Source organism: Danio rerio, chromosome 22, assembly GCF_052040795.2.
Source record: "Danio rerio strain M-AB ecotype USA chromosome 22, GRCz13ab, whole genome shotgun sequence".
In the NCBI taxonomy this organism is placed as follows: domain Eukaryota; kingdom Metazoa; phylum Chordata; class Actinopteri; order Cypriniformes; family Danionidae; genus Danio; species Danio rerio.
Genome location: NC_141042.1, coordinates 32,797,167 through 32,822,333, shown reverse-complemented (window position 1 = coordinate 32,822,333; position 25,167 = coordinate 32,797,167). Strand labels below are relative to the sequence as shown.

The 25,167-nt window shown below is 33.7% G+C and overlaps 2 protein-coding genes and 1 long non-coding RNA gene across 9 annotated transcripts in view; 1 reads left to right on the top strand and 2 right to left on the bottom strand.

Moving 5' to 3' along the window:
* Positions 1-7,399, bottom strand: part of si:dkey-286j15.1 — a 38,259-nt gene extending 30,860 nt beyond the window's left edge. The window contains exon 1 of one of the 2 annotated variants that reach the window (NM_001126458.2): positions 7,292-7,399. The gene's annotated coding sequence lies outside the window, so the exon portion shown is untranslated. The remainder of the gene's footprint in view (positions 1-7,291) is intronic. The other variant, XM_087303267.1, reaches the window with a different exon arrangement.
* Positions 2,230-6,699, top strand: LOC103910979 (uncharacterized). Of its 4 annotated transcripts, XR_015522262.1 has the most exons (6): positions 2,230-2,293; positions 3,108-3,204; positions 3,429-3,606; positions 4,003-4,142; positions 4,646-4,738; positions 6,014-6,699. It is a non-coding gene; the product is annotated as an uncharacterized LOC103910979 (long non-coding RNA). The 4 variants fall into 4 exon arrangements; XR_015522263.1 differs by lacking the exon at positions 3,429-3,606 and having other exon boundaries at positions 4,003-4,086; XR_015522261.1 differs by lacking the exon at positions 3,429-3,606 and having other exon boundaries at positions 4,649-4,738.
* Positions 7,400-15,370: 7,971 nt separating the features above from the next.
* si:dkey-286j15.3 lies at positions 15,371-22,289 on the bottom strand. Of its 3 annotated transcripts, none has more exon segments than NM_001089576.3 (3): positions 15,371-16,095; positions 16,233-16,310; positions 22,177-22,289. In NM_001089576.3, coding segments are annotated over 2 exon segments (606 nt in total). In that variant the 5' UTR covers positions 16,303-16,310; positions 22,177-22,289; the 3' UTR covers positions 15,371-15,559.
* Positions 22,290-25,167: the final 2,878 nt, after the last annotated feature.

Sequence of the window (25,167 nt, the reverse complement as noted above, 5' to 3'; positions counted from 1 at the left end):
TGTAATGCTTTATAACACACCGGGTGTAGTGTGAGTTCTGGCCTACCGTATGTGGGCCAGATATGGCCCGTGTGTGACATACCGGGTGTAGTGTGAGTTGTGGCCTGCTGTATGTGGGCCAGATGTGGCCCGTGTGTGACGCATCGAGTGTAGTGCGAGTTGTGTATTTTTAGTTCCGGTTTAACTATAAATGAACGGGAGCCTTTGACGTGGTTACAAATTATTAGAAATTAAAAATCAAAGTTGATTTGTCTTTCTAAGTCTGTACACTTTCGTTTTATGAAGTAGAAAATAGAAAATAAATATTGTAAATGAATGTAATGTGATGCAAGGATTTACATTTTTCCGATCGGCTACTTCTGCCTGTGGACTGCATACCTAATAAGTGGGAGGGGCTTGCTGCTCAAACATTACACAGACTCTGATGTGAAGCAGCAGCAGTTCTGTGTTTCCTGGGTTTTATTAACATTATTGTCCCTCATCAGGCAGTGAGAGCGCTACACCTTCTCTAAAAATAATAACATTGCATGTTCTAAATAAGACTTTCTGAGATTGAAAATGATTCTTTAGGTTATTAAGAATAGGAATAAGCTATTGCTTATCCGGGAATGTATATGTTTGTAACCTTATCACGTATTAATTCAGTTTATTTCCTCAATAATGGATTTATTTCACTTTAAGGCTGCTATGAATATAAATTTATATTATCAGTTATATGTAAATGTTCCAGCATGAGTAAAATTCATAATTCTTTTTCATATTACCTGTATGTCTATAAATGTCTATAAATGCAATGAGTTTCATCATTTATTATGTTTTGATCTATTAATGTTTTGTTCAGTTTTTCCATTTGAATGAATTAAGACAGTGTCCTACCGCCACCTACTGGGTGGATTTAATTTGCTATTAGTACTACTTTTTAATGAACAATTTTACAAATGAATTCATAATCTAATAATGCTGAATTAAAGTGCTGTTTTCTTGGTGTTATATATAATTTGCAATTCTACATTTTTATAATGATTTTTTTTATTAAATGCCACATACAACATTGTTCTTTTTTTATTTAATCTAAATATTAAATACACATAAATGTTTTGATTATGAATAAAATAACTATATAGAAAAAATGTCAGAGAACTGAGCAGTAGAATGTGAATAACATGAATGTGTTCGTGAATAAGCTGATCTTTGTAAACAACACAAAGTTTTATTTACTTATTCTACAGAACACAAAAAATAATAAAAATAAATCTGACCAATTTTAATGCGCACACCTAACCCCGCTCCTAACCCTACCCCTCACTTTGATGTCACTAGCTCTATTTGAGTGCACTGTTTCTGACATTGCATGTCAAACTGTGTGTCTCAGCTTGCATATGCAAGTCTGCAATCAGATACTAATGCTTCTGCAACACAGCCCTGAGGGTACAATCCTCAGTGCTGGGAAACACCACACATTATCTTAATCACAAACTACAGCAAATTTAGTTTATCCAAAATTCACTTATACTGCAAATTTTTGCACTATGGAAGAAACTGGAAACCAACAGAAACAACATGCAAACTCAACATAGAAAGGCCCAAAAGTCTATCCTGGTTCTGTGTGTGTGCACCTGTAACAGCGTCAACACATTTTATAGACAATATGCTATTAATAAGCATGTTAATTAGCAATTAGTTAATTGTAAATATAAGTGTTATAGTTTTTATATAACAAGCTACTGAATATTAAAAATAACAGTAAATATTCTAGAATTACAGCATGTTACATAACAGAGCAAGGACATGTTCACAGTATGTCTGATAATATTTTTTCTTCTGGAGAAAGTCTTCGACTAGAATAAAAGCAGTTTTTTATTTTTTTTTAAAAGTGTTTCAAGGTCAAAATTATTAAACCCTTTAAGCTATATATTTTTTTCTACAGTTTCAGAACAAGTCATTTTTATAAAATAACTTGCCTAATTACCCTTACCCTAATATATATAATATTATATATATATATATATATATATATATATATATATATATATATATATATATATATATATATATATATATATATATATTTATTTATTTATATATATATATATATATATATATATATTTATTTATTTATTTATTTATTTATTTATTTAAAAACATAATCATAAACTGCCCCCTGGTGGCGAATATGTGTTTCGCTTCATCCCTGCATTACGGTGGAGTGGGCGGAGCCTCGTGAATGACGGTTATTTTTTTCAAACGAGGAAGTGAAGTCAAGTCCGCCATTTCATCTTCTTCTTTATATCGGGTAAGTTATTATTTTAAAATCATATTTGTGAGATATTTGTCGTCAGGTAATGTTTTTATTTGTTAGAAAAGCCCCTGTTTTGAATAGTGATAAAACTGTAACTTAAATGTGGATAATATGGCTAAAAACGGCTAAGAATGATGGCCGCCGTCAATTCAGTAATCTGTTAAGTTGATTGTGCTCGGGGTTTCAACAAATTCATTTAAGTTACAATTGAAATGATCAATAAGACGTGTTATATGAAGAACAGCGTCGAAACGGGAGCTTGAATGAATGAATCATATGCTGTCCGTTTTATACAGTTGTAATAGGTGCCGAGTTCTGCTTTTGTACTGGTTTTAAGCTCAAACACTGAACGAACATTCTCTTTTTGGTAACGTTAATCCTAATGATCTTGATTTGCTTGTTAATGTGTGTTTTATCATGTTTCAGCAAAAGTTTGCAGAGTAACGTTATGTGGTTCATGCTGGCCACTGTTGAGACTGGTCTGCATTAAAAACTGTTTTAAAGCCAAAACGTTTGAAAAAAAATCCACAGATGAAACATGATGTGTTAAATGACTTATGAAGGAAATTAATAAGCTAAAAAAGAAGGCTAAGTGTGTTATGAAATATTAAACCTTGTTAAAAAATAAAATCAATTGTGTTAAAAAAGCTTAAAATCCATATCTTATGTTTTATATTACTTCAAAACAGCCTGGAAACTGAATTGCACCATTAATCTTGTACATATGTATCAAGTCCAAACAAATGGTTTTGTGGCAAGTAAAAATAATATTTTTATAAATTGATTGTATTGTATTAATTTGTTACAGAAAAGAAAGGAATCATGCAAGGATGCAAGCTGAAGGAAAGGACAACTCTCACATCAGTGCATTACTAACTGTTTGACTTCATCATCAAGCACACCAGGTACAATATTGTACATATTTTGTAACTTGTATATGTCAGACTGGTTGTTGGGAACTGAAATAATATATTTTATGTTTTATTTATTATTAAAATATTACAAGATTTATTGGTGCTATTTTATCACTGTGTGAGGTCATAGCTTATTTAAAAAATCTAATAATGACATCTTTTATCCTCCACTTGTTTCAAAATATTTTTTTTTGTTCTTTTGAACATAAACTCAGACGGTGCGGTGGTACAGTGGATAGCTCTGTTGCCTCCCAGCAAAAATGTTTCTGGTTCAAGCATCGGCTGGGTCAGTTGGCATTTCTGTGTGAAGTTTTTATGTTCTCCACGTCTTGGCGTGGGTCTCCTCCGGGTGCTCCGGTTTCCCCCACAAGACATGCGGTACAGGTGAATTGGGTAAGCTAAATTGTCCTTAGTGAATGTGTGTAAATGAGAGTGTATGGGTTTTTCCCAGTGATGTGTTGCAGCTGGAATAGTATCTGCTGCGTAAAACATATGCTGGATAAGTTGGCTGTTCATTCCACTGTGGTGACCCCAGATTAATAAAGGGATGAAGCTAAAAAGAAAATGAATGAACACAAACCCAGTTTTTCCTACTATGTATATCAATAGTTACAGGATTCTAACATTCTTCAAAATATCTGCTTTAGTGTTTAACAGATTCAAACTGCTTTGAAACAAGTAGAGGATGAATACATGGTGGCAGAATAGTAAACTATATCTTTAAATGTTTTATTCTGTATGTTATGTGTATTCATATTTGTCTTGTCTTTTGTCATATTGTCCTTCTAGCTCAGATTGTGATGGACCGGGAATGCGACACTAGTTACTCTTAAGTCAAGAACCAAATGAAGCACCAGAGTACAGATTATGGAGGTATCTGAAGTTGAACTAACCGGAAGCAGGGAACCATACTAATAAAGTTCCTTAAGGTAAAAGCACCTGCTTTATTTTGATAGGAAGTATTTTTTTATAGAGTTCTATTGTTTTATTCCTATTTTAATTTTATTTTATTCATATACTGAATGGAAGTCATTCAAATTTCACAACAATTGATTTGCAGATTGAATATAAAATATAATGACATTTTAATACATTATTTCTTTTGGTTATTCTTTACATCTATATATGGGCAAGTATTTAATCAATGAAAATAATTTTAAACAACTTAACTAAACAAATTACTCTGTTGGACCCTAATATTTAAAATAGCAAAACACACACTCTTGTGATTGCATTCTCACATTCATACACTCAAAAACACACATTCATACAACAGTCTGTCTCAGTCTGACTCACACACAACATCCTCTCTCACAGATTTTTCTAGCAAACCTCCACCACTAGCTTGTCCTGTTACGCTGCTTTTATTTCAAACATTTTAGAGCATGATATAGTCCAGGTTTTATCAATAAGTATTTTTTTTTCCATTCAGCAGGTTCCTTGTAAAGATGAACCCAGGGAAGGATCGAAAGTGGAGAAGACCAGATCAAGAAAGACCACATCAAGATCTGCGGTCAGTTCAAAGGTACTTTCACTAATTACCAAGATTTCAGACTATGAATTGATGGAGTAAACTTGTCAGTGAGTGTCAGATCTTCCTAGCAAAAATTCTTCCCAGTGTCTTGTAGTAGAAGTGATGCAGTCAATCAAGTTTACATTATTTCGTAAATTGCTTTCCGATTTAATAAAAATATAATAACCAAACTTGATTAATGTAACAATTTTGATGAAATGGGCATGTTTAACTAAAGCTTTTAGCACAAAGGCATCCCCATCTTGTAATATTGCTGTGTCTGACGTCACGGGGTTGGTATGCTGGAAACGTTTTTGAATGAGGTATTTGTATGATTTATACATAGTCTGTCTTAAAGCGTCACTAAATTGTACAGGCATTACAGGTCAAAGCAATCTGTTATTACATTTATCAAAATAAACAAAAAGGCTCTTTAAAAAATGTAGAAAATGTAAAAAAATATTTCAAATACCTCAAATGAAATGAAGTCATTTGTTTTATTATTTTTAAAAATATATTTTTTTGTAAAGTCATTTGTTTATAATTATGTAAAAAAAAATCCAAGTACTATAAAAGTTATTTAAGCAACAAATTTGCCAGATTGTAAAGGCAGACACAGAATGAGCAAACAAGAAAAACCGTGTAAAATGTGTAAATAAAAGGCTACATTTTAAATTTTTACATCTTTTCATCATATACGTAAAACCTTCCTAAGCTTGAAAATATATTTCCTTAAAATAAACTTCCTTTGTTAGTGCAAATTTCTTTTTATGTAGTCTTGTAATTAAACAATTAAACCATTCAAACAAGTTTACACTTAAAAAAAGGTCCGTAATGAAAATCCGATTTTTTTTCCAAATGTAACTAATTAAAATAGTACCATGTTCTTTTACTCTGTATTAGTATTATTTACTAAAATTTGTTTTATTTTAGCAATGTAATAGTATTTCTAGTCCTTTAATTTAATGTAATTTAATTTTCAGTTCTCTTTCCATCTACGAAAACATAAAAAAACAATAATTTCACAATCACATTTAAAATAGGTTTAATACTATGAAATATTATATTAATATTATTTTTTTTTTATATATATAAATTGATAGGTAGTTCCTATGGAATGTTTTTATGTATTGCTGAGAATACATTTCAGGTGTTCAATACGTTGCTTTGTCTTAAAAATAAAAATAGGTGCTTAAAAAAGTGCTTAAGTCCTTAATTTTAATCCAGTTTTACCTGTATGTACTCTGCAAACAGCACCTTTTAATTGTTGTCTTCTCCTATTTTCAGGATTTTTTTTGCATTGGACTGTTTTTTTTTTTGGCTTTAACCTTGCTCGACCCTGACCTCACTCTTGGACTGCCCTGTTGGATTTTCAGTTTATTTAATTTAAATTTTTTATTTTTTTTTGGTTCTAGGTAAATGCTAATAAATATTTAGTTGTAATTATTTAAGTAATATATTTTTGTTAAATATGCGATTTCTGTGTTTGTTCTGTCTACTCATACTTGTTTATCTTGTTTCTGTAATTATCATTTGTTTATTTGACCCCTGCCTCGCCTCTGATCTTGTTTTTGGATTGCCCTTTATTTATCTCTTTAATTATTGGTTCTGGCTATATGGTTATAAAATATTTGTTAATTTAATTAATATGCATTTTATAAAAAAATATATATATTTTCTGTGTTTTTTTCTGTATCTATTTATCTAATTTGTATATACATTTGTGTTTGTATGTTCTTCTTATTCTGTATATCCACTTACCTAATTTTAACTTTTATATATATTTATTTGCATTTAATTTGTGATAATTCTGTATGCGTTTATTTATCTAATTCATATATTTATTTGTATTGCATTGATCAATCTGTTGTTGTTTTTTTGTATGCATCTATTTATATAATTTATATATTTGTATTTATCAATTTATATGCTTCTTTTAAAGCATTTTTTTAAATAAAGCAATTTAAACTAAGCATTCCTTTTAATGTGATTTATATAGCTACCAAATGTAGATGTCAGCCACATCTAACCCAAAAGTCAGCCGCAACTGAACCAGATCTGGGCCAGATCTGTGAAATTGCATGGGCCGCGTCTGGGCCAGATATGAGAAACTGCATGGGCTGCATGTGGGCCAGATCTGAGAAAGTGCATGGGCCGCAGCTGGGCCAGATTTGAGAATGTGCATGGGCCGCAGCTGGGCCAGATCTGAGAAAATGTATGGGCCACATCTGGCCCAGATATGGACCATGCTTTTTCTGAGATATGGCCCAGATCTGGTTCAGTTGTGGCTGACTTTTGGATCCTTATGTCAGCCACAATCAGGTTGAGTCATCGCCGTCATTCCGCGCGGTATGTGGGCCAGAAGAAAATGGGGGATGTGGGCCATATCTGGGCCAGATGTAATTTGCTATCTGGGATCATCTCTGAACTACAAATGAGGCATCCATTAAACTGCATGAGCGCGTTCAGTGAGGAGATGGAAGAATTTGCTTTAAGCAGTCAGGGACAGCATTTTGCAATATAACATTTGCATAGACAAAGCATTCGAGGATTAAAAACGCTTACCTGTAACACGTTTGGAAAGTTGCGTCCTATGTAGTACTTTCATTCAGTACACACGAACGTTCACACCAAAGAGGAAAAAGCTGTAGTTCAGTCTTGTGTTGTCGCTGTGAAGCGCGCTGATGACATTAACGCAGGGATTGACCGCACATGTCGCCCGCAACAGCTTCAGCTGATCCACAAGCCATGCAGATCTGCAGCAGGACAGAGGCGCTCACTATATGGCAGGAAATCACAGCTGATCTGGGAAGCTCGTCACGCACGTTTATGTATGTTTATAGCGAAAAATGAGAATATGAAGTGTATTTTTACCGCAGAATTCTAAAAAGACAGAAAGGGTGACTTAAGAGTAAGTCCCCAAAAAATTGAAAATGCCCTTCTTATAATTTATTTTTCCCTGATTTAAGCTTATCTCATCAAGAAACCATTTGGGTAGACAGTGCATTATGTTTCCATCCAAAGATGCAAATTAGACTTATTAGATATGCAAAACTGGAATATTGCATAAAACATTTGAAAATAAAGCACCGTTTCCATCCAACGTCTAAGAGAATTTGTCTCTTTCTAATAAACTGGCACCAAATATCAAAAAGGAATATGGGATTTGCTGCAGTAGGAGAAGCCAAAGTGGGCATTTTTCTTTTATAAAAATGTACTGCACGTCAAAACACCCAAAAAGCACGGTGGCTAAACTGCTCTTTGGGTGCACAAACTCTCTGCACAGTTCTGGAGGTAATAATACTGAACCATTTTGATGGCAGACTTTAGCTGAAGGAATTTTAAAAATGACCTTAACAACATATTAGATGTTTTACTATGTGGACTTTCCACCTGTTTGTCCATTAGTAGTACAGTACCATCGCACCCATTATTGTTATCATCTGTTAAAATAAAATCACAACTTTTTAGATGCGCATGCTGGAATTCCTGCCATTTCACGATCCAAACAAACAAACAAACAAAAAGTCTAAAGCTAAATTTTTCACTGCAGTGTATGAGTGTGTGTGCAGAGAGTGTGTATTGGTGTTTCCTAGCACTGGGTTGCACCTGAAAGGACAGCCGCTGGATATAAAACATACTGTATGCCTGAGTAATTGACAGTGCTGTGGCAACCTCTTAAATCAAGGACCAAACCTAAAGAAAGTGAGTGAGTGAGTGAGTGAGTGGTCTGGAAGTTCATCCAGTCTTTTCTAATGTAGGGATCAGTGGGCATAAACTGTTTTCCCCTCAACTTGACCCAGAAGTGATTAATGAAATTATAAACACGCCTAATCAACACCCCTAATCATGTCTAAAAGAAAGCCCTTAGACATGATTACTGTGATGGATCATTCCTTTCTTAAGTCAATGAAACATTATTCTAAATAAATATCAAATGGTTCTGGTGAGTTCAGATGATTAGCTCCTGGGCCTGTTCCATAAACCAAGCTTAGAGAAAAAGCCAGGTTTATTTTGGTAAGTCAGGTTTATCAATGGGGAATTCGGTTTCATTAATCAAGTTTATCATAGTTCAAACTCAGTTACACTGGCAGCTTATGCTGGAAAACTAGACTGGTCAGGGGCAGGTTAACTCTCAGGCTAAGTCTTAAGTTCATGCTTAATCAAGGGTAACACTTTATAACAACTACACACTATGAATCATTTACTAAGCATTAGCATCTAGTAAATTCATTATCTGTTAAGCATTAACTTAATAAACGTTAGTAAGCAGTTAATAATTGCAGCTACAAATGCTGTATTCTTGACTTATAAGCTTGTATATAATGTGTTTATTAATTGTATTTTTATACTTTGTTAATTATTTATTTTTTATTACTAAATTAAGTGTTGCATTATTTACAAACCAGTTTTATTTAAGAGTAGTTGGGGGTTTTTAGGATCATTCAGAATGAGTTGATGAATAAACTATTGAAATCAACGTTTATATCTTATTTTTCAGGCATATACTAATAGTTAACTAATAGTTAATAAAGGCTTTATTAACTCAACCTTTTTTTGTGACAATCTAAAGTGAGGACCATTTAGGCTTTATAAATCCCTTATAAATGGCTATTAAAGGCTCTGAATCAAATTAATAATAATCTTTGCAATATTTTCTAAAAAGTAAAATTACTGTAAAGTTTAAACATTGCCAAATAACAGGAGTGTCAAAATTTGACATAAAACTGGATAAAACAACAACAAAAATATAATAATTTAACAATATAATAAGATGCAATGTTTAAATCTACAGTCATTTTATTTTAGATAAGGTTGCAAAGATTTATTTTTTATTTGAAGTACAGTTTCATTTGTGTATCTTTAAATAAAGAGAAATGAATAATGTCATTTTTCCTGTTTAGAATTTAACTGAGCCTTTATTTGTCATTTATAAAGGATTTATAAAGCAATAGTTCTCACTTTAGATTAGATCACAAAACTAGATGAAGTTGAGTTAATAAAGCATTTATTAACATACATAGTAACCATTAATATATGCCTGAATAATAAGACATATAAATGTTGATTTCAATAGTTTATTAATCACTTACTAACTCATTCTGAATGATCCTAAAAACCCTCAACTACTCTTAAATACAAATTGGTTTGTAAGTAATGCGATACTTAATTTAGTAATAAAAAAATAAATCATTAACAAAGTATGAAAGTACAATTATTAAACATATTTTATGTTTAAATATATTAAATATTAAATATAATATTTAATATTAAATAAACATTAAATATGTTTGTAAGTCAAGATTAGAGCATTTGTAGCTGCAGCTATAAACTGCCTACTAACGCTTATTAATATAGAGTTAATGCTTAACAGATAATGAATTCACTATTTGCTAATGCTTAATAAATGATTTATAGTGTGTAGTAATTATAAAGTGTTACCAATATATATATATATATATATAAATACACACTAAACAACTTTTAGAATAGAACTATAACACATTGACTTCTTATAAGTTATTGCAAACGAAACATATACAAACTACAAACTTTAAACTAAATTTTTATTTGTTTTTTATGTTTCTGTTGAATTTTTTTTCCTGTTAAATAAAAATGTATTTAATATTTTCCCCATTTAATATTTTTGATAACACATCTTTAATAAGTGATTTATTTTATCTTTGCCATGATGACAGTGACTAATATTTTACTAGATGTATTTCAAGACACTTCTATACAACTTAAAGTGACATTTAAAGGCTTAACTAGGTTAATTAAGTTAATAGGCATAGTTAGAGTAATCAGGCAAGTTATTGTATAACAATGCTTTTTTCTGTAGACTATCGAAAAAGTATAGCTTAAATGGGCTAATAATATTGAACTTGAAATGTCTTTTCAAAAATTAAAAACTGCTTTTATTCTAGCCGAAATAAAGCAAATATTCTCCAGAAGAAAAAATATTACTAGAGACACTGTGAAAATTTCCTGGCTGTTATAAACATCATTTAGGAACTTTTAAAACAGAAAAAAAACCAAAGGGGGCTAATAATTCTGACTTCAACTGTATACATAATGTACAAATTACAAGAATGTTATAAAGCAAATATTTTTAAGAGAGCACTGACTAATACAAACGAGCAAGTTTTAAAGCATCAAACTCATGAGTGGAATAATCGGGAGATGGATCTGGGCCGAGCAGTAGCCTCACTTTAATATAAACAGGGCTTGAGAAACACAAGTCCAGCGGTTTCGGGAGCAAATTGAAAATCTGCATGGCTTTTTGTTGCCATTATTTTTTAACTTAATGTGCTTATGTTTTGTATGTTACAGTTAGTCTGTAATGCATTAAAACTATTTTCTCTCTATCTCTCTCGCACGTGCACAAGCACGATTTCAATGAATAATGTGATGTTTAATGTAATGTTAATAGGGCTAAATAATGGTCTTTATTTTAAAATATATAGCCACACATGTATTATTATGTTTAAATTATGTTTGAACTCTAAAAACAAATGCAGTTCACTCGCTCTGTCTCATTTCAGAGACCTTTCGGTTCTTGTCATTGCCATGGTAGCACACAATAAAATCGATGCTATGCTTGACCTTCAAGATTTCACGACAGTAACGTGCACGAGCATCTAGATTCTATAAACTGAACTCAGATTAGATCAAATGATCTTCAACTTGCAGTTATGGAACCAATTTAAGCGTGGACGTTTAGTTCGGCTCATTTAACTCAGGCGTTTGACTTTAATCCCCGCATTTCTAAACGACTTCTATGAAACAGCAAGTTTGCAAGTGGTTGTTGTCATTACAAAATGATATGGTTAATAACTTTGTTTCAACACTTTTCAATATAAAAGTCTCTGCTGCTGATTTATAATTTCTTATCACCATCTAATGGTGTAAACCAATAGTCTCAAACTCAATTCCTGGAAAGCCACAGCTCTGCATAGTTCCAACCAGCTCCAACTCACACCTGCTTGATAGTCTTGAACACTTTAGTTGCATCAGATGTGTTTGATTAGAGTTGGAGCAAAACTTTGCAGAGCTGTGGCCCTCTATCCAGTTTGAGACATATGATGTAAAGCGTGAGGTGTCCAAACTCGGTCCTGGAGGGCCGGTGTCCTGCATAGTTTAGCTCCAACACACCTATCTGGACGTTTCTGTATACCCAAAAAGAGCTTGATTAGCTAGTTCTGGTGTTTTTAATTGGGGTTGGAACTAAAATATGCAGGACACCCGTCCTCCAGGACCTAGTTTGGGCATCCCTGATGTAAACTGAAGTCAGCAACAAACATGTTTTGCAAGGGCCTGCAACATTCATAAGCTTGTTTATTGGAACAATGAAAGCTATTCTGAAAACTGTCCGCCTTGGGTACATACTGAATCTTTATCAACAAAAAAACCCTTTTATTCTATTGTGTGTTCTCAACTTCTTTTAGCTATAAGTAATGTTTAAAAAAATCAGTAGTGACAAATACCCTCAATATTTGGATGTAATTGAGAAAACACTACGGCCTGCAAGCGATATATCCATATACCTATACTTAACAATTATTTTTTCCCCCTATCAAGTTCAGATCCTGCATTTCGTGTCTGGTCCTCTAATAGTCTTTGCAAAATCTGTGATCTATATGAAGAGGGCGTGTCTACATACTTCTCCTTTTTAGCTATGAAGTATAATTTACCGAATCATCACTTAATTTGCTTCTTCTAAATCAGAAATTTTATACTAAAGCAGTTTCCCCATCTCCCTAACCGCCCCCCCTGAAACGCATATAGATCATTTCCTGATTTGAAAGCCTTTGATTTTAATTATTTATCATTTAATAAATTCAATTAATGCATTTAAAGATACTTGGGAGCGAGATCTAGGAGTTATGACAGCGGATGTAAGCGATAAAATTTTAGCCCAGGTGCATTTCTCTTCATCATGTGCAAGACATGGTTTGATGCAGTGTAAAACATGATTTAGAGCTCACTTAACCAATGCTCAGTAGTCTAATTTCTTTCCAAATAGGAGCTCTGCTTGTCATTGTTGCAAATATTCACCTGCTGACCATCTGCATACACTGTTAAAATTAAATACGTAATATTTATGGTAAAACACCGGCAGCTGTGGTTGCCAGTACTTTACCGTTAAAAACACGGTACAAACCGTAAAAGTAATTTTTCATTTTCATGGTAAACTACTGTAATTCATTAATTTATAGATGTAATTTGTCTGTTTTTTAAATGACCACCATCTACACATCTGTTTTTACACAGTTAGACACGTTAGCACATCCATATGCAGGAGGTGATGAGGAAGTTACTTGATGACCCTGCTGAAAAATCCAGCTTAATCCAGCCTAGGGTAGTTGGCTGGTTTTAGCTGGTCAACCAGGCTGGTTTAAGAGGGGTTTTGGCCACTTCCAGGCTGGTTTCCAGCCATTTCCAGCCTGGACTTAGCTGGTCAGGCTGAGAGATGACCAGTTAAAACCAGCTTGACCAGCCTAGCCAGGCTGGGAGCCCAGCCAAAACCAGCTATATCCAACTTAAACCAGGCTGGTCAAGCTGGTTTTAGCTGAATTAAGCTGGTCATTTTCCAGCCTAACCAGCTAAGACAAGGCTGGAAATGACTGAAAACCAGCGTGGAAGTGGCCATAACCCCTCTAATACCAGCCTGGTCGCCAAGCTAAAACCAGCCAACCAGCCTAGGTTGGTTTAAGCTGGATTTTTTAGCAGGGAAACCAAAGCTCATCACAATCAACTTTCCACACAAGCAGAAAAGTGGAGTAAAGTATAGAAGGTGCTTAGTGTCATTCACACAGCTACTAAACCCCAATATGGTAAGTCATGAAATAAACATTGTTTATCAACATTAGATGTAACATAAATCTCTAAAGTACATAACTGATGGGAAAACAACTAAAAAGATTCATAGTAATTTCAACAAAAAGTATAAAAAGTGATGTTCCATACAGGGAATTCTGGGAAAGTCAATTTACGGTTATTCGCCGTATATATTAAGGAAACATACCGTTAACGAGGTTACGGATTTTGACTGTAGCATTTTTACATTTTTTTACAGCTGGCCACCTTTTGGTCAGGTGTTGTTAACACATTCAATAAAGCCCTCAAAATCAATATACAACCTGACACTTTGTTAGCCCTCTTTGGTGTATCCCTTGGACCTGATTTGACAGTCCGTGACAGCAAGGTTGTTGCCTTTACCACAATTTTAGCCAGACGTGCCATAGTTTTGAAGCGAAAACGTACTTTCCCCCTACACATGACAAGTGGATACAGGACTTTTTGACTGTATCAGACTTGAAAAGCTGAGATGCTCGCTCTCTGGCTCACTAGATTACCTTTATGAGACTTGGGATTACTTTCTTGACTAAATCAAAAGCCTGCTTATTACACCTGGTGCTGGCAACCTGTAACATTTACCATTTTATTAGAATGTTTATTTTATTATTTATTATTATTATTTTAATTATTATAATTTTTTCCCGTCTATATCCAGCTATTCTGGTGTCACGTTCTTTTGTATTTTATTTTCTTAATTTGGTATTTATGTGTTTATTTATTGTTGTTTTGTTTAGTCAATAAATGAAAGGTTAGGGGATGGGTTTATGCTATCCCTGGCTTCCATTTCCAATAAATAAAAGGTTTCCTTCCATCTATATGCAGATGACATTCAGATGTATTTTCCTTTAAAACAAAAAGATGTACAGTAAATGGCTTACAGCCACTACTGGCTTGCTTAGAGGAGCTTAAATTTTGGCTCTCAAGCCATTTTTAAAATTTAGACGAAAATAAAACTGAAGTAATTGTATTTGGGCACAAAGACAATTCTCTGTTAGATGATCTTTGGCCCCACATTTTACCCAGTGTGCAAGAAATCCCAGTGTTATGTTTGATGAAAACCTATAATTTGACAAACAGATTAGTACTGTAGTAAAATCCTGCTTTTACCACCTCAGATAAAGCCATTTTTATCTCAAAGAAATATTTAAACGGTGATTCATGCCTTCATAACTTGTCTGGATTACTGTAACGCTCTTTATTTTGGTATTTGTCTTCTCTCTCTCGTCTGCAGCTGGTACAAAATGCGGCTGCTAGACTACTCTCTTGCACTCACAAGTATGAGTCGGTAACTTCAATTTTAGCTGCACTTCACTGGTTACCAATTAAATGCAGAATTTATTTTAAATTTCTATTATTCCTTGAAAAGCCGTCAATAATCTTGCTTCTCAGTACCTTACTGACTTGCTTTGTATACTGTACCCCTTCTCGATCATCAAGATCTTATGAAAACGAGGTGATCGAGCGTTTGCTGTTCCTAAACTCTGGAACACTCTACCAATTCACATTAGACTTTCCCCCTCCATTTCTGCATTTAAGACTGTTTTCAAAACATATCCATTTTCTCTCGCTTTTAATACTCTCTGATCACTGTTTTATTGCTTTTACTTGTTAAAATGTTTCTTTTATATTCTGCTTCTTGGTCAACCTTAGTTGTTTTTTAAATGTGCTTTATAAATAAACATCGTATTGTATTGATTAATAATGGACAATACATGACTGTTTACCTCTCAATATTTAATTTGTATTGTCATACAAGAGACCAATAAAAAGACAGAAAAAAAACATGTTTTGCAATACCAGTTTTTATTTATGTAAGGTATTACTTAAATAATTGTATTTTAACAAGAGCAGCCTTTAATATTCAAAGTTAAAGAGCAATTCAGTCTAAATGACATTGACAAGAGTGGCTAGGTATTTGGACTGGGTGTCAACAGTCTAAATACTTGCTACTGTATATATTGTGTGCAGGAGTTATTTAAGATCGCACAGAGTCACTGACTCTGTATAAAGCACAAACCCAGCATAGAGGGGTTCAGTAAATTTGGTGTTGAATGTGTACAAGTGATTGAGTGTGTTTTCATCAGGGACGCTGAAGAAGCTCAAAATGCCGGCAGGCTCGTCTAGATACATAGCTATTCTGTTATAGGGAGTTGTTGGGAGAGTAATATAAACCCCCATGTTATCATGCCAGGCAATCAGCTTCTCTCCAATAAAGCAGCTCATGATCCAGGATTTGTCATTGGCTCCGAAACGACAATCAAGACTTTTTCCTTTCCTGCCGATTCCTCCATAAGACACCACCATGTCACCCAGTCCTTTCCACTCGGCCTCCCAGTAGCAGCGCCCAGACAGACGCTCTTTACACAGAATCTGCGGGAGGCCGGTAAATCTGTCTGGGTGATCAGGATAAATCATCGGCTCTGGGTTACACACCAATGTTTTGTTGCCGTTTGTAACTGACAGCATTTCATGTGCCGTGTTCGGATCAAGAGTGAGATCACAGGCATCTGCATACATGAATAGAGAACATTAATGTGAGCACAAATATGTTCAAAAAGCAAACTGTTTTGGGTCGCATAAAGAATAATTTCTGCTCTTGTGTGTAATAGTGTTTGGTGAGGAAAAAGTGTGTGCGTTGGCCTACATTTTAGTAGTTCTGCTCTAGCCATGGTCTCTCCATTCTGATCCTTGATGGGTTCTTCGTAACAACCCATGATACAGGCTGTGAAAGAAAAAGGTATTAAGGCCACTGAGTAAAGTTCACTGAGGGTGAGTTGCAGTGGTGTAAAGTAACTAATTACTAATACTCAAACTACTGTAACTTAGTAGTTTTTCTCAGGAATTGTATTTTACAGAGTAGTTATTAAAATGTGTACTTTTACTTTCCCTTTGGTACATTTTTAGTGCAGTATCTGTACTTTTACTCCACTGCTTTCCATCAACCTGCTGTCACTGCTTAATTTTTTCCTGTCTATGGGGATTGGAAAATTCAGTCCTTTAATTCATGTCCAATCAAATTGCACATAGAAGGTAAATCACATCATAATGAACTACTTCAAGACATGGGCGATTTAAAATTGCAGCAAACTGCTTGGAACCATTAAAAGTGTCCAAGAAGATGCCCAAAATCTTTACATGCATTGACCCAGAAACTGTTTAGATGCATGTCACTGGTGAGAAGATGACGGATTTTTACTGTATGATGAGCAAAATGGCCTCAAACACCCAGCAAGCACAAGACATCAACATGATGACGTCAGATTGACATGTACCCTAACGTCATGGGAACGTTGCATTTTGTTTGGAAATGAAAATCAGGTTGACGTCAGAACTCAACGTCAGACCAATGTCAATATCCAACATCCAACCTAAAACCAACCAAATATCAACGTCTAATGATGTTACAGCTTAACATTATGTGGACGTTACCACTATGAAGTCTATAAGATGTTGGATTTTGGTTGCCACACCTGGTAAATAAATGTCAGTATTTGACGTCAATATGACGTTGATTTAAGATGTTGGCACGATGTTGTATTTTGGTCACTTTCTAACAAGCTAAAATCAACCAAACATTTGAAAACAAAATAACGTTGTCCTTAGACGCTGGCTAGATATTGAATTTTGGTCAAATTTTTTGTCATTTTTAACATTTTATGACGTTGTGTGCCTGCTGGGCAATAACTAGATGCACTACAGAATGTTACGTTTACACACACATGCACAAATTACATGTAAATGCATCAGCTTTTTAGGCTACAGTGTAATACTCACTACTCTTGAGTACTTTTGAAAGGGCTACTTTTTACTTATACTTTGCATAATATTGACAACAGATACTTTTACTCTAATTGCACTACTTTTTTAGGCTAGTAATGGTACTTTTACTTGAGTATGATTTTTCAGTACTCTTTCCACCACTAGTGAGTTTAAAAACATGACATGACAGAAAACAAGCACACAACAAAAAGACTCCACCTGAACTAGAGTATGAACCTGAAACAACTCACCAACAACAGGACATATCTAACAAAGCTAAACAAGAGACACCTAAAACATGAGGGCCATATACACTAAACAATATGGGTCACATGACAGAATAAGAATAAGACACATACAACAAAAGAACCGATCAAAATAAAACAAAGAGAGCACATGAGAGTTTAGAACCAATGAAAAAAGATGAAAGCCGATGGATAATAAAAGAATTGATGCTAAAGCTAACGCTCCAATATTGTTGGTACATCTGCAAATAAGACAAGAGGAATTTTTTTTTTTTGGTGAATGTCAAATGGGATGCTTTGCTATGCCAAATAAACAGCTTTTGTAGGAAGTCAGGTTATCGTTGTGTTGACTAATCCCCAACATGATTGAATATCAACAGTAGTTTCGTATTCATACATTTGTAGAGTCACTCATACATTTTCTATCCGCTTAGTCCTTTATTTATCATGGCTCGGCACAACGGAAAGAACCGCCAACTCTTCCGGCATATGTTTTACAGAGCAGATGCCCTTTCAGCTTCAACCCATACACCCATACACACTCTCGCATTCACACACACACTCATACACTACGGCCAATTTAGTTTATTCAGTTAGCACATGTCTGAAACATGGAGCGAACATGCAAACTTCATACAGAAATGCCTACTAGCCGGAACTCAAACCAGTGACCTTCTTGCTATGGGGCGACAGTGCTAACCACTGAGCCAGCGTGCTATCCAAGTAAGCATTGTTAGAGAAGTCAAAGACGATTTTGTGACCGGTAGGATACAGCCTATTGCGTTTCTTATTAATTTCTATGGTTAACACCCAAACAGTGGCTCACTCTTTCAGAAAGCCAAAGGACATCAAAGTGGAAGTAAAGCAGCCAGTCAAAGTTACATTATTTATATATAACAAACCAAACCAAAAATGGCATGTTGTACTATAGTTTTTAGAGCTAGAGTGTTATATCGTTGTGTCTGATGTCACAGGGTTGGTACCGTTCCCTCAGCTGAACAGATACAGTAGAAGAATTGAACACTGAGACTGAACAGCCTAATTTAACTTGATGAGAGAAGTTGTGGACGTGGAACTGGTGCAAATACAAGCATCAGATGTGCATCTAATATATAAAAATATATTAAACACAGTTGGTTAAATATATTTTACATTGAAGTGGAAACTAGTTTTCCCAATTAATGTAAACTTGACTGACTGCTTCACTTCCACTTTAAGACTGTAATACTGTTTTGAAATTAACTGTATGTGATTTTGTGATTGACTGAATGTGTTAATGAAGTCAATACACTCATACTCCAAAGCCATGATGCTGCTCAAACTATATATACCTTTTTTCTATTGAGAGTGTACTCTGTTTTACTGTATGTTTCATGCACATATCTCAGCATTACCTGCATGTAGCATGTTACCTGCAGCTTCCATTAGAAATATAGGCTATGAGATAGGACATGGCTAAATGGGAAATCCTTATGAGATCATTATAGGCCCTCCTGTCCTCAACGGGCACCCACACCAGAGCACCCATATTATCCCTGAGATCATAGAAAAGCTATTATTCATCAGACACAACGAACTTACATATAAATGACATGGGGAAAGTATTCTTGGGTTAAATAACAATTAAAACTATACATAAAGGAATACGTCAGCCTGGTCTGGGGAGCAGAATGCAGCTGGGACATAGAAATTAAGATTAACGATCAAACTGTAGATATTGATATGATGTATGTGATATTAACCATAAGGGAGGAGGGCAGTATGTATAAAACTGCATGAAAGAGCCTGATCAGACAGTCGTACAATCGTATTGCCTCTTGTTGCTAACTGCTTGTAAAAATAAATGCTTAAGACTGAGTAACTCAGAACAACTACAGACTTCTTTTGTTGAGACTTTGTTTATTTACAAAATAACATCTAAGAACAAGAACACATTTCCACAACATATTAAGGTGTACCTATTAAAGTGGCCAGTGAGTTTACAGCTTTTGTGAATTCTATCCAGTTGAACCCAAATATTATTTTCAACAGCTTGCCAATTTGCCTGTCTAACATGTAATTGCTGCCTTCACCAATACTTTATTTGTACATGGCTCCACATCCTTATTTTTAAACTAACCATATTTACCATAACCATATTACCCAACTTTCAAACCTGAAGACATGTAAATCTGAATGTTTCCTCAACACTATCAGAGACAAAGGTATAAAATTAATCACTGGGGCAGCACTCTTTTAAAAGGCACACTTCTGTACATAAAGGGAACGTATTAGTACCTAAATTATCCCTATTGTAACAATAAAAATTGTAAAAGTACATATCAGTGCATATATAGTACAGAAATGTACCTTTTGAGGAGGTTCCGCCCAAGTTTCATTCCCTTTCATTCCTTTATCTCTGAGAGTGTAGATTGAAATTAACTGTATAAACTTTTATCTTCAAATGCTAAAATTATAGTTTAAAGCCTATTTTTAAATACCTCAGTTTCTCCAGTTAGCAGTTTGGCCTCTTCAGTGCAGAGCAGTTTCACTCCTGAATCCTTTAAGTTATTGTTACTTCAGACGAGAGTTTGACGATTGACAAGCTGAAGCCACACTTCTACAGCACTGAACTTTGAACTTACAGATGAACCATATAAAGAGAGCAGTGAATAATGATTACGTAATTGACCTTATTTGAGTAAACGCCTCATCCCTGGTTACTGTTTCTAAACAAAACACTGTAAAAGTCAAGCAAAAACCTTTAATGAACAGTGTATCTTTCAGGAATAAAAGTGGTTAATATTACTGAATTGAATTTCTTTCCTTATCAATTTGCGAACCAAATTTGTGCATGTATTTTTAGCATTTCTGGCAACTCTCTACTGCTCTAATAGGCCCATCATTCTCTTTAGCCATCATATACGAGTATATATTTGCAAATCTTTTAAAAGGAGCTCAGCTTTGTACACCTTTTGCATAATTTGACTTAAAAGAAAGGCTCACCATTAAGCATACTATTTATTTATTTATTTATTTATCCTAATGTTGTTCCAAACCTGTATGCCTTTTCTTAACTGCTGAACACAAAAGTATTCTGAAAAATTTTTGTAATAAAAAAGTTTCCATAGTGGGAGAAGAAAAACCTTTGGAAGTCTTCTTAACAACATTTCTCAACATATTTTCTTATGAGTTCAACAGACGTTTAAGTGCAGGAAAAAGATTGCACAATATAAATTTCTGGTGAACTATTTGTTGTGAACAAAAAATAAGCCTTTATTAGTCAGTTTTTTTAACTTCACATTATTATCCTAAACTGTAAAAAAATGTTTGAAGCAAGCCTCAGTTTTTTCCACCATAGAAAAGTGAAGCCAAAATGTCAAATTGCTGCCATCTTGTGCCGAACACGTCATTTGCAGCCAGAGTAGGTGCGGTAATATACCTGAGATGTTTTTACTACATTGCAGCAAGACAAAAGTGGGGGATCAAAATCTTGACTTCACTTTCTTAAAAGTGAGTCCATTCACCCAAAACTGAAAATTTACTCACACTTGAATGGTTCCAAACCTTTAGAAGTTTCTGTTTTTTTTTCTGTTGAGCACAAAGAATATATTTTGAAGAATGCTGGAGTAGCCATTGACATTCTAAATTCGTTTTCCTTCGGCTTAGTGTCTTTATTTATCAGGCCCCCTTATTTAATTCATCTATAGCACATGTCTTTGGACTGTGGGGGAAACTGGAGCTTCCAGAGGAAAACTACGCCAACACGGGGAGAACATATAAATGCCATAGACATCCATATAGTATGACATTTACAGTATTCATGTCAGGGCAATAAACGATTTTATATCGAATCGCGATAACATTTATGTCAATAACAATGATACGCTCATTGCTGTGTTGTGGCTGGAAGGGCTGCTGCGTAAAACACATGCTGAATAAGTTAGCAGTTCATTCCACTGTGGTGAACCCTGGTTAATAAAGGGACTAAGCTGAAATGAATGATAAGCTCTGGACTTTTTTTTTTTATTCGATATTGATCTAAGAGCCAGTCACAGCAGAAATGTGCAACAATGGAAATGTAAAAGTGTATTGATTTAGAGATGTACCCAATTTTATACCGAAAACATGATATTAAATTGACCCTCTAATGTATGTGGCTGCAGTTATTGTTGGGGTACTCTTTTAAATCTGGAAGCATTAAAACTTATATTGAAATATATATTGTAATCATTCAATATGGAAAATTATTATCGAAATATTTGCCATATTGCCCAGTCCCACATGATTCTTGCAAATATGCTCTTTTGTTAGGAGTATAAAACTCTCAGGTTTGAAACAAGTAAAGGCTGAGTAAATGATGTGTTTTATACGAGTGAACTGACTCTTTAAGTTTAGGCAAGAGTTAGCTTTAATATTACTACTGTTTATGAAAAAAAGTCGTTAAAGCGACAGTAATTTCTTAATTCATGTCAAGAGTGTAAAAACAATATGTTCGTAAACAAGCAAGCGTGCGCCATATCAGCCACGCCTGTACGTTTAATATACTTTTTTTTCTTCAGCACTCACAGTCAAAGAGTTTTTAAAAAGTTTTATTATACTTACATGTTTGCTTCAATTTTCACTCGACGTTCAACTGAAACAATCTGATCATCAGTGTTGTTTCCGTGATTGCTGCAGCATGTTGTGACGCAGAACTAGGTTTATGTCACGTGTTCATAGAGTTGCTTTCGCTTTCTATTATGTCGACGCACAACTATCCCTGATCCCCAAAAGTCATCATTTTAATTAATTATTTTTTATTTTTTATTTTATTTATTTCTTTGATCGAAATTTATACAGGGGTCAGCATAAGTGAGTACACCCATTTTGAAAATTAATAATATTTGTATCCATTTCTCAGTGAACAATGTATTTTGGTGCATTTCAAAAAACAGATTTATTAAACAGATACATTTATCAACATAATATTTTAGACACCAAACTTATTTAGAAATTGAGAGATAATACAATTAAATTCAAGCAAAATATTGCAAATAAAATTACAACCAAAATTTCAACTAAAAATATCCTATTTCTTGCTTCTCTTAATTTTTCCTATTTTTAAAATGTGTATTTAATATTTATCTATAACATAAATTTGGCTGTACTAGTTTTTGGAACGTTATTGTAAGTTATTTTGTTAGATAAGATCCAGATTTGGCTTCAGTACTGACTAATCTAATGTATATGCAAAAATATAATATTGTATGGTTTCCTATTAAAAATATAAAATTAAATGAGAGATTTGTGAGGGGTTTACTTATATATAAGCACTGTACATCCTCTGATCTAAAAAGCTGAATAAATAGTTTCCATTAATGAGATTTGTTAGGATACAAGGCAAGGCAAGGCAAGCTTATTTATATAGCACATTTCATACACAGTGGCAATTCAAAGTGCTTTACATAAACAGGAATAAAAAAGACAAGTTTAGGAACATAAAATGCAGAAAATAAAATGATTAAAAACAGATGAAAACAAATTAAAATGAGTTAAAATAGGTTATAAAAGAATGAAAAAGAAAACGAAAAACATAATAGTGCGATCTGTCGGACGTAGCACAGTGCTCATACAGTAAAGGCACAGCTAAACAGATGAACTCTTGGAATTTCTAGTTTATTTGATCCTAGAGATCTGAGTGATCTGTTGGGTTTGTATTGAGTGAGCATATCTGTAATATATTGAGGTCCTAGTCTATTTAGTGATTTATAGACCAGTAATAATACTTTAAACTCTATTCTGAATGTAACTGGGAGCCAGTGTAGAGACCTGAGGACAGGTGTGATGTGCTCTGATTTTCTGCTTCTGGTCAGAATCCTGGCCGCAGCATTCTGGATGAGCCGCAACTGTCTGACTGTCTTTACAACAATATTTGGTCAATATAAGTTTTTGAAAATCTGGAATGAAGATTCAATCAATCAGTCAATCAATAAAAATTGAGAAATCATCTTTAAATATGTCCAAATGAAGCTCTTATTACAAATAATAATAATAATAAAAGTTTTGATAGGGCTACAATAGGTAATTTTAAGAAATTTTAACTTAATGGAACTAAAGATACCAAATTGATGTTGTTTTGACATCAAGGTGGTCAATTAACCCCTTTGTAATATAGCCTAATTATTTATTTATTTATTTATTTAAGTTTTATTATTATTATTATTCGAATCTTATTCATCTATTATTATTATTTGCATGCGCCTAAATTGATTATTTTCATTAATTTGTTGGCTTTACTTGCACTCTAGTGCTCGTGCAATTTAAGACTTTTAAAGTTTTGTGGTCTAGGGTCATGAAATATAACAATATTAAACAAATGTAAACTACAAAGGCACATAAGCTATATTAAATGTAGGCTAAAACCACATAACCTATAGCATTTGATTACATTAAATGATCAAAATCGACATCATTACAACCTGAACATTCAGTTGTGTTTTAAAGTAAGGTATGATGAGTAAAACAGCTAGCAGTGATGCTAGTTCCTAAACTTTTCCCACATTCACCTAATTTAAGACCCAAATCCAGTCCAATACATTCAGCACTTTTGCTATAATTAAAAATTTTGCCTACCTCTGATGTTACAATCTCTGGATTACAGAATAGGCTAAAAAATAATAGCAAAACATATGCTCGCCTCTAGATAGCGATCTAGTACTGTTAAATTAGATTTTTTCACTGTAAAACCCAAGAAGTTAAGGTAACTCAAACCATTTGAGGAAACCGAGTGCAACAAGTTCAAAAACTAATCCCAATGAGTACTTAAAATTTAATCCATTTGAGTAAACGAAGCAATTTAAGCACAGTAAAACCCAATAAATGAAGAGAGCTCAAACGAACTGAATACTGTGAAACCCAATAAGTTAAGGCAACTCAAACCGTTTGAGGAAACTGATTGCTAAAATCCATTTGACTTAAAAACTAATCTGTATGAGTACTGTGAACTTACTCTATTTAAGTAAAAGTAATTAGGTATTTAATTAGCTCATTACCTTTAACACTGAGTTCAAAACTCTTTTCAAATGAGTAGAATTAACTTTCAGTACATTTTGAGTTAACTACACTCATTTCATTTGATAAAGTTGACTGTTTGGTTTTACAGTGTAGCAAATTTTAAGTCTTCATGGAACTTTATTTTTAATACAGCCTAATTATTTTGTACTTATATATTTACTGTAATTTCATTTAAATTTAAATTGGTTATTTTGACTAATTTGTTGGCTTTATTTTTAAATAATGCTCGTGCAATTTAAGACTTTTAAAGTTTTGTGGTCCAGGGTCATGAAATATAACAATATTGAACAAATTTAAATTACTAGGCACTTAAGCTATAGTTAAATGTAGGCTAAAAGCACCTAACCTATAACATATTAAATGATCAAAATCGACATTATTACAACCTGAACATTCAATTGCATTTTAAAGTAAGGTATGATGAGTACAAAAGCTAGCACTGATGCTATTTCCCAAACCTTTTCCAGATACACCTAATTTAACACCCAAAATCCAGTTACCATAAATTCATGCCTTGTAACAAACTCTAGCACAAATATA

Coding starts and splice junctions, on each gene's coding strand:
- si:dkey-286j15.3 (NM_001044351.3), bottom strand. CDS start 16,302: ATGGGTTGTTACGAAGAACCCATCAAGGATCAGAATGGAGAGACCATG. Junction 16,096..16,232: donor TAGAGCAGAACTACTAAAAT/GTAGGCCAACGC, acceptor TCATGTATGCAG/ATGCCTGTGATCTCACTCTT.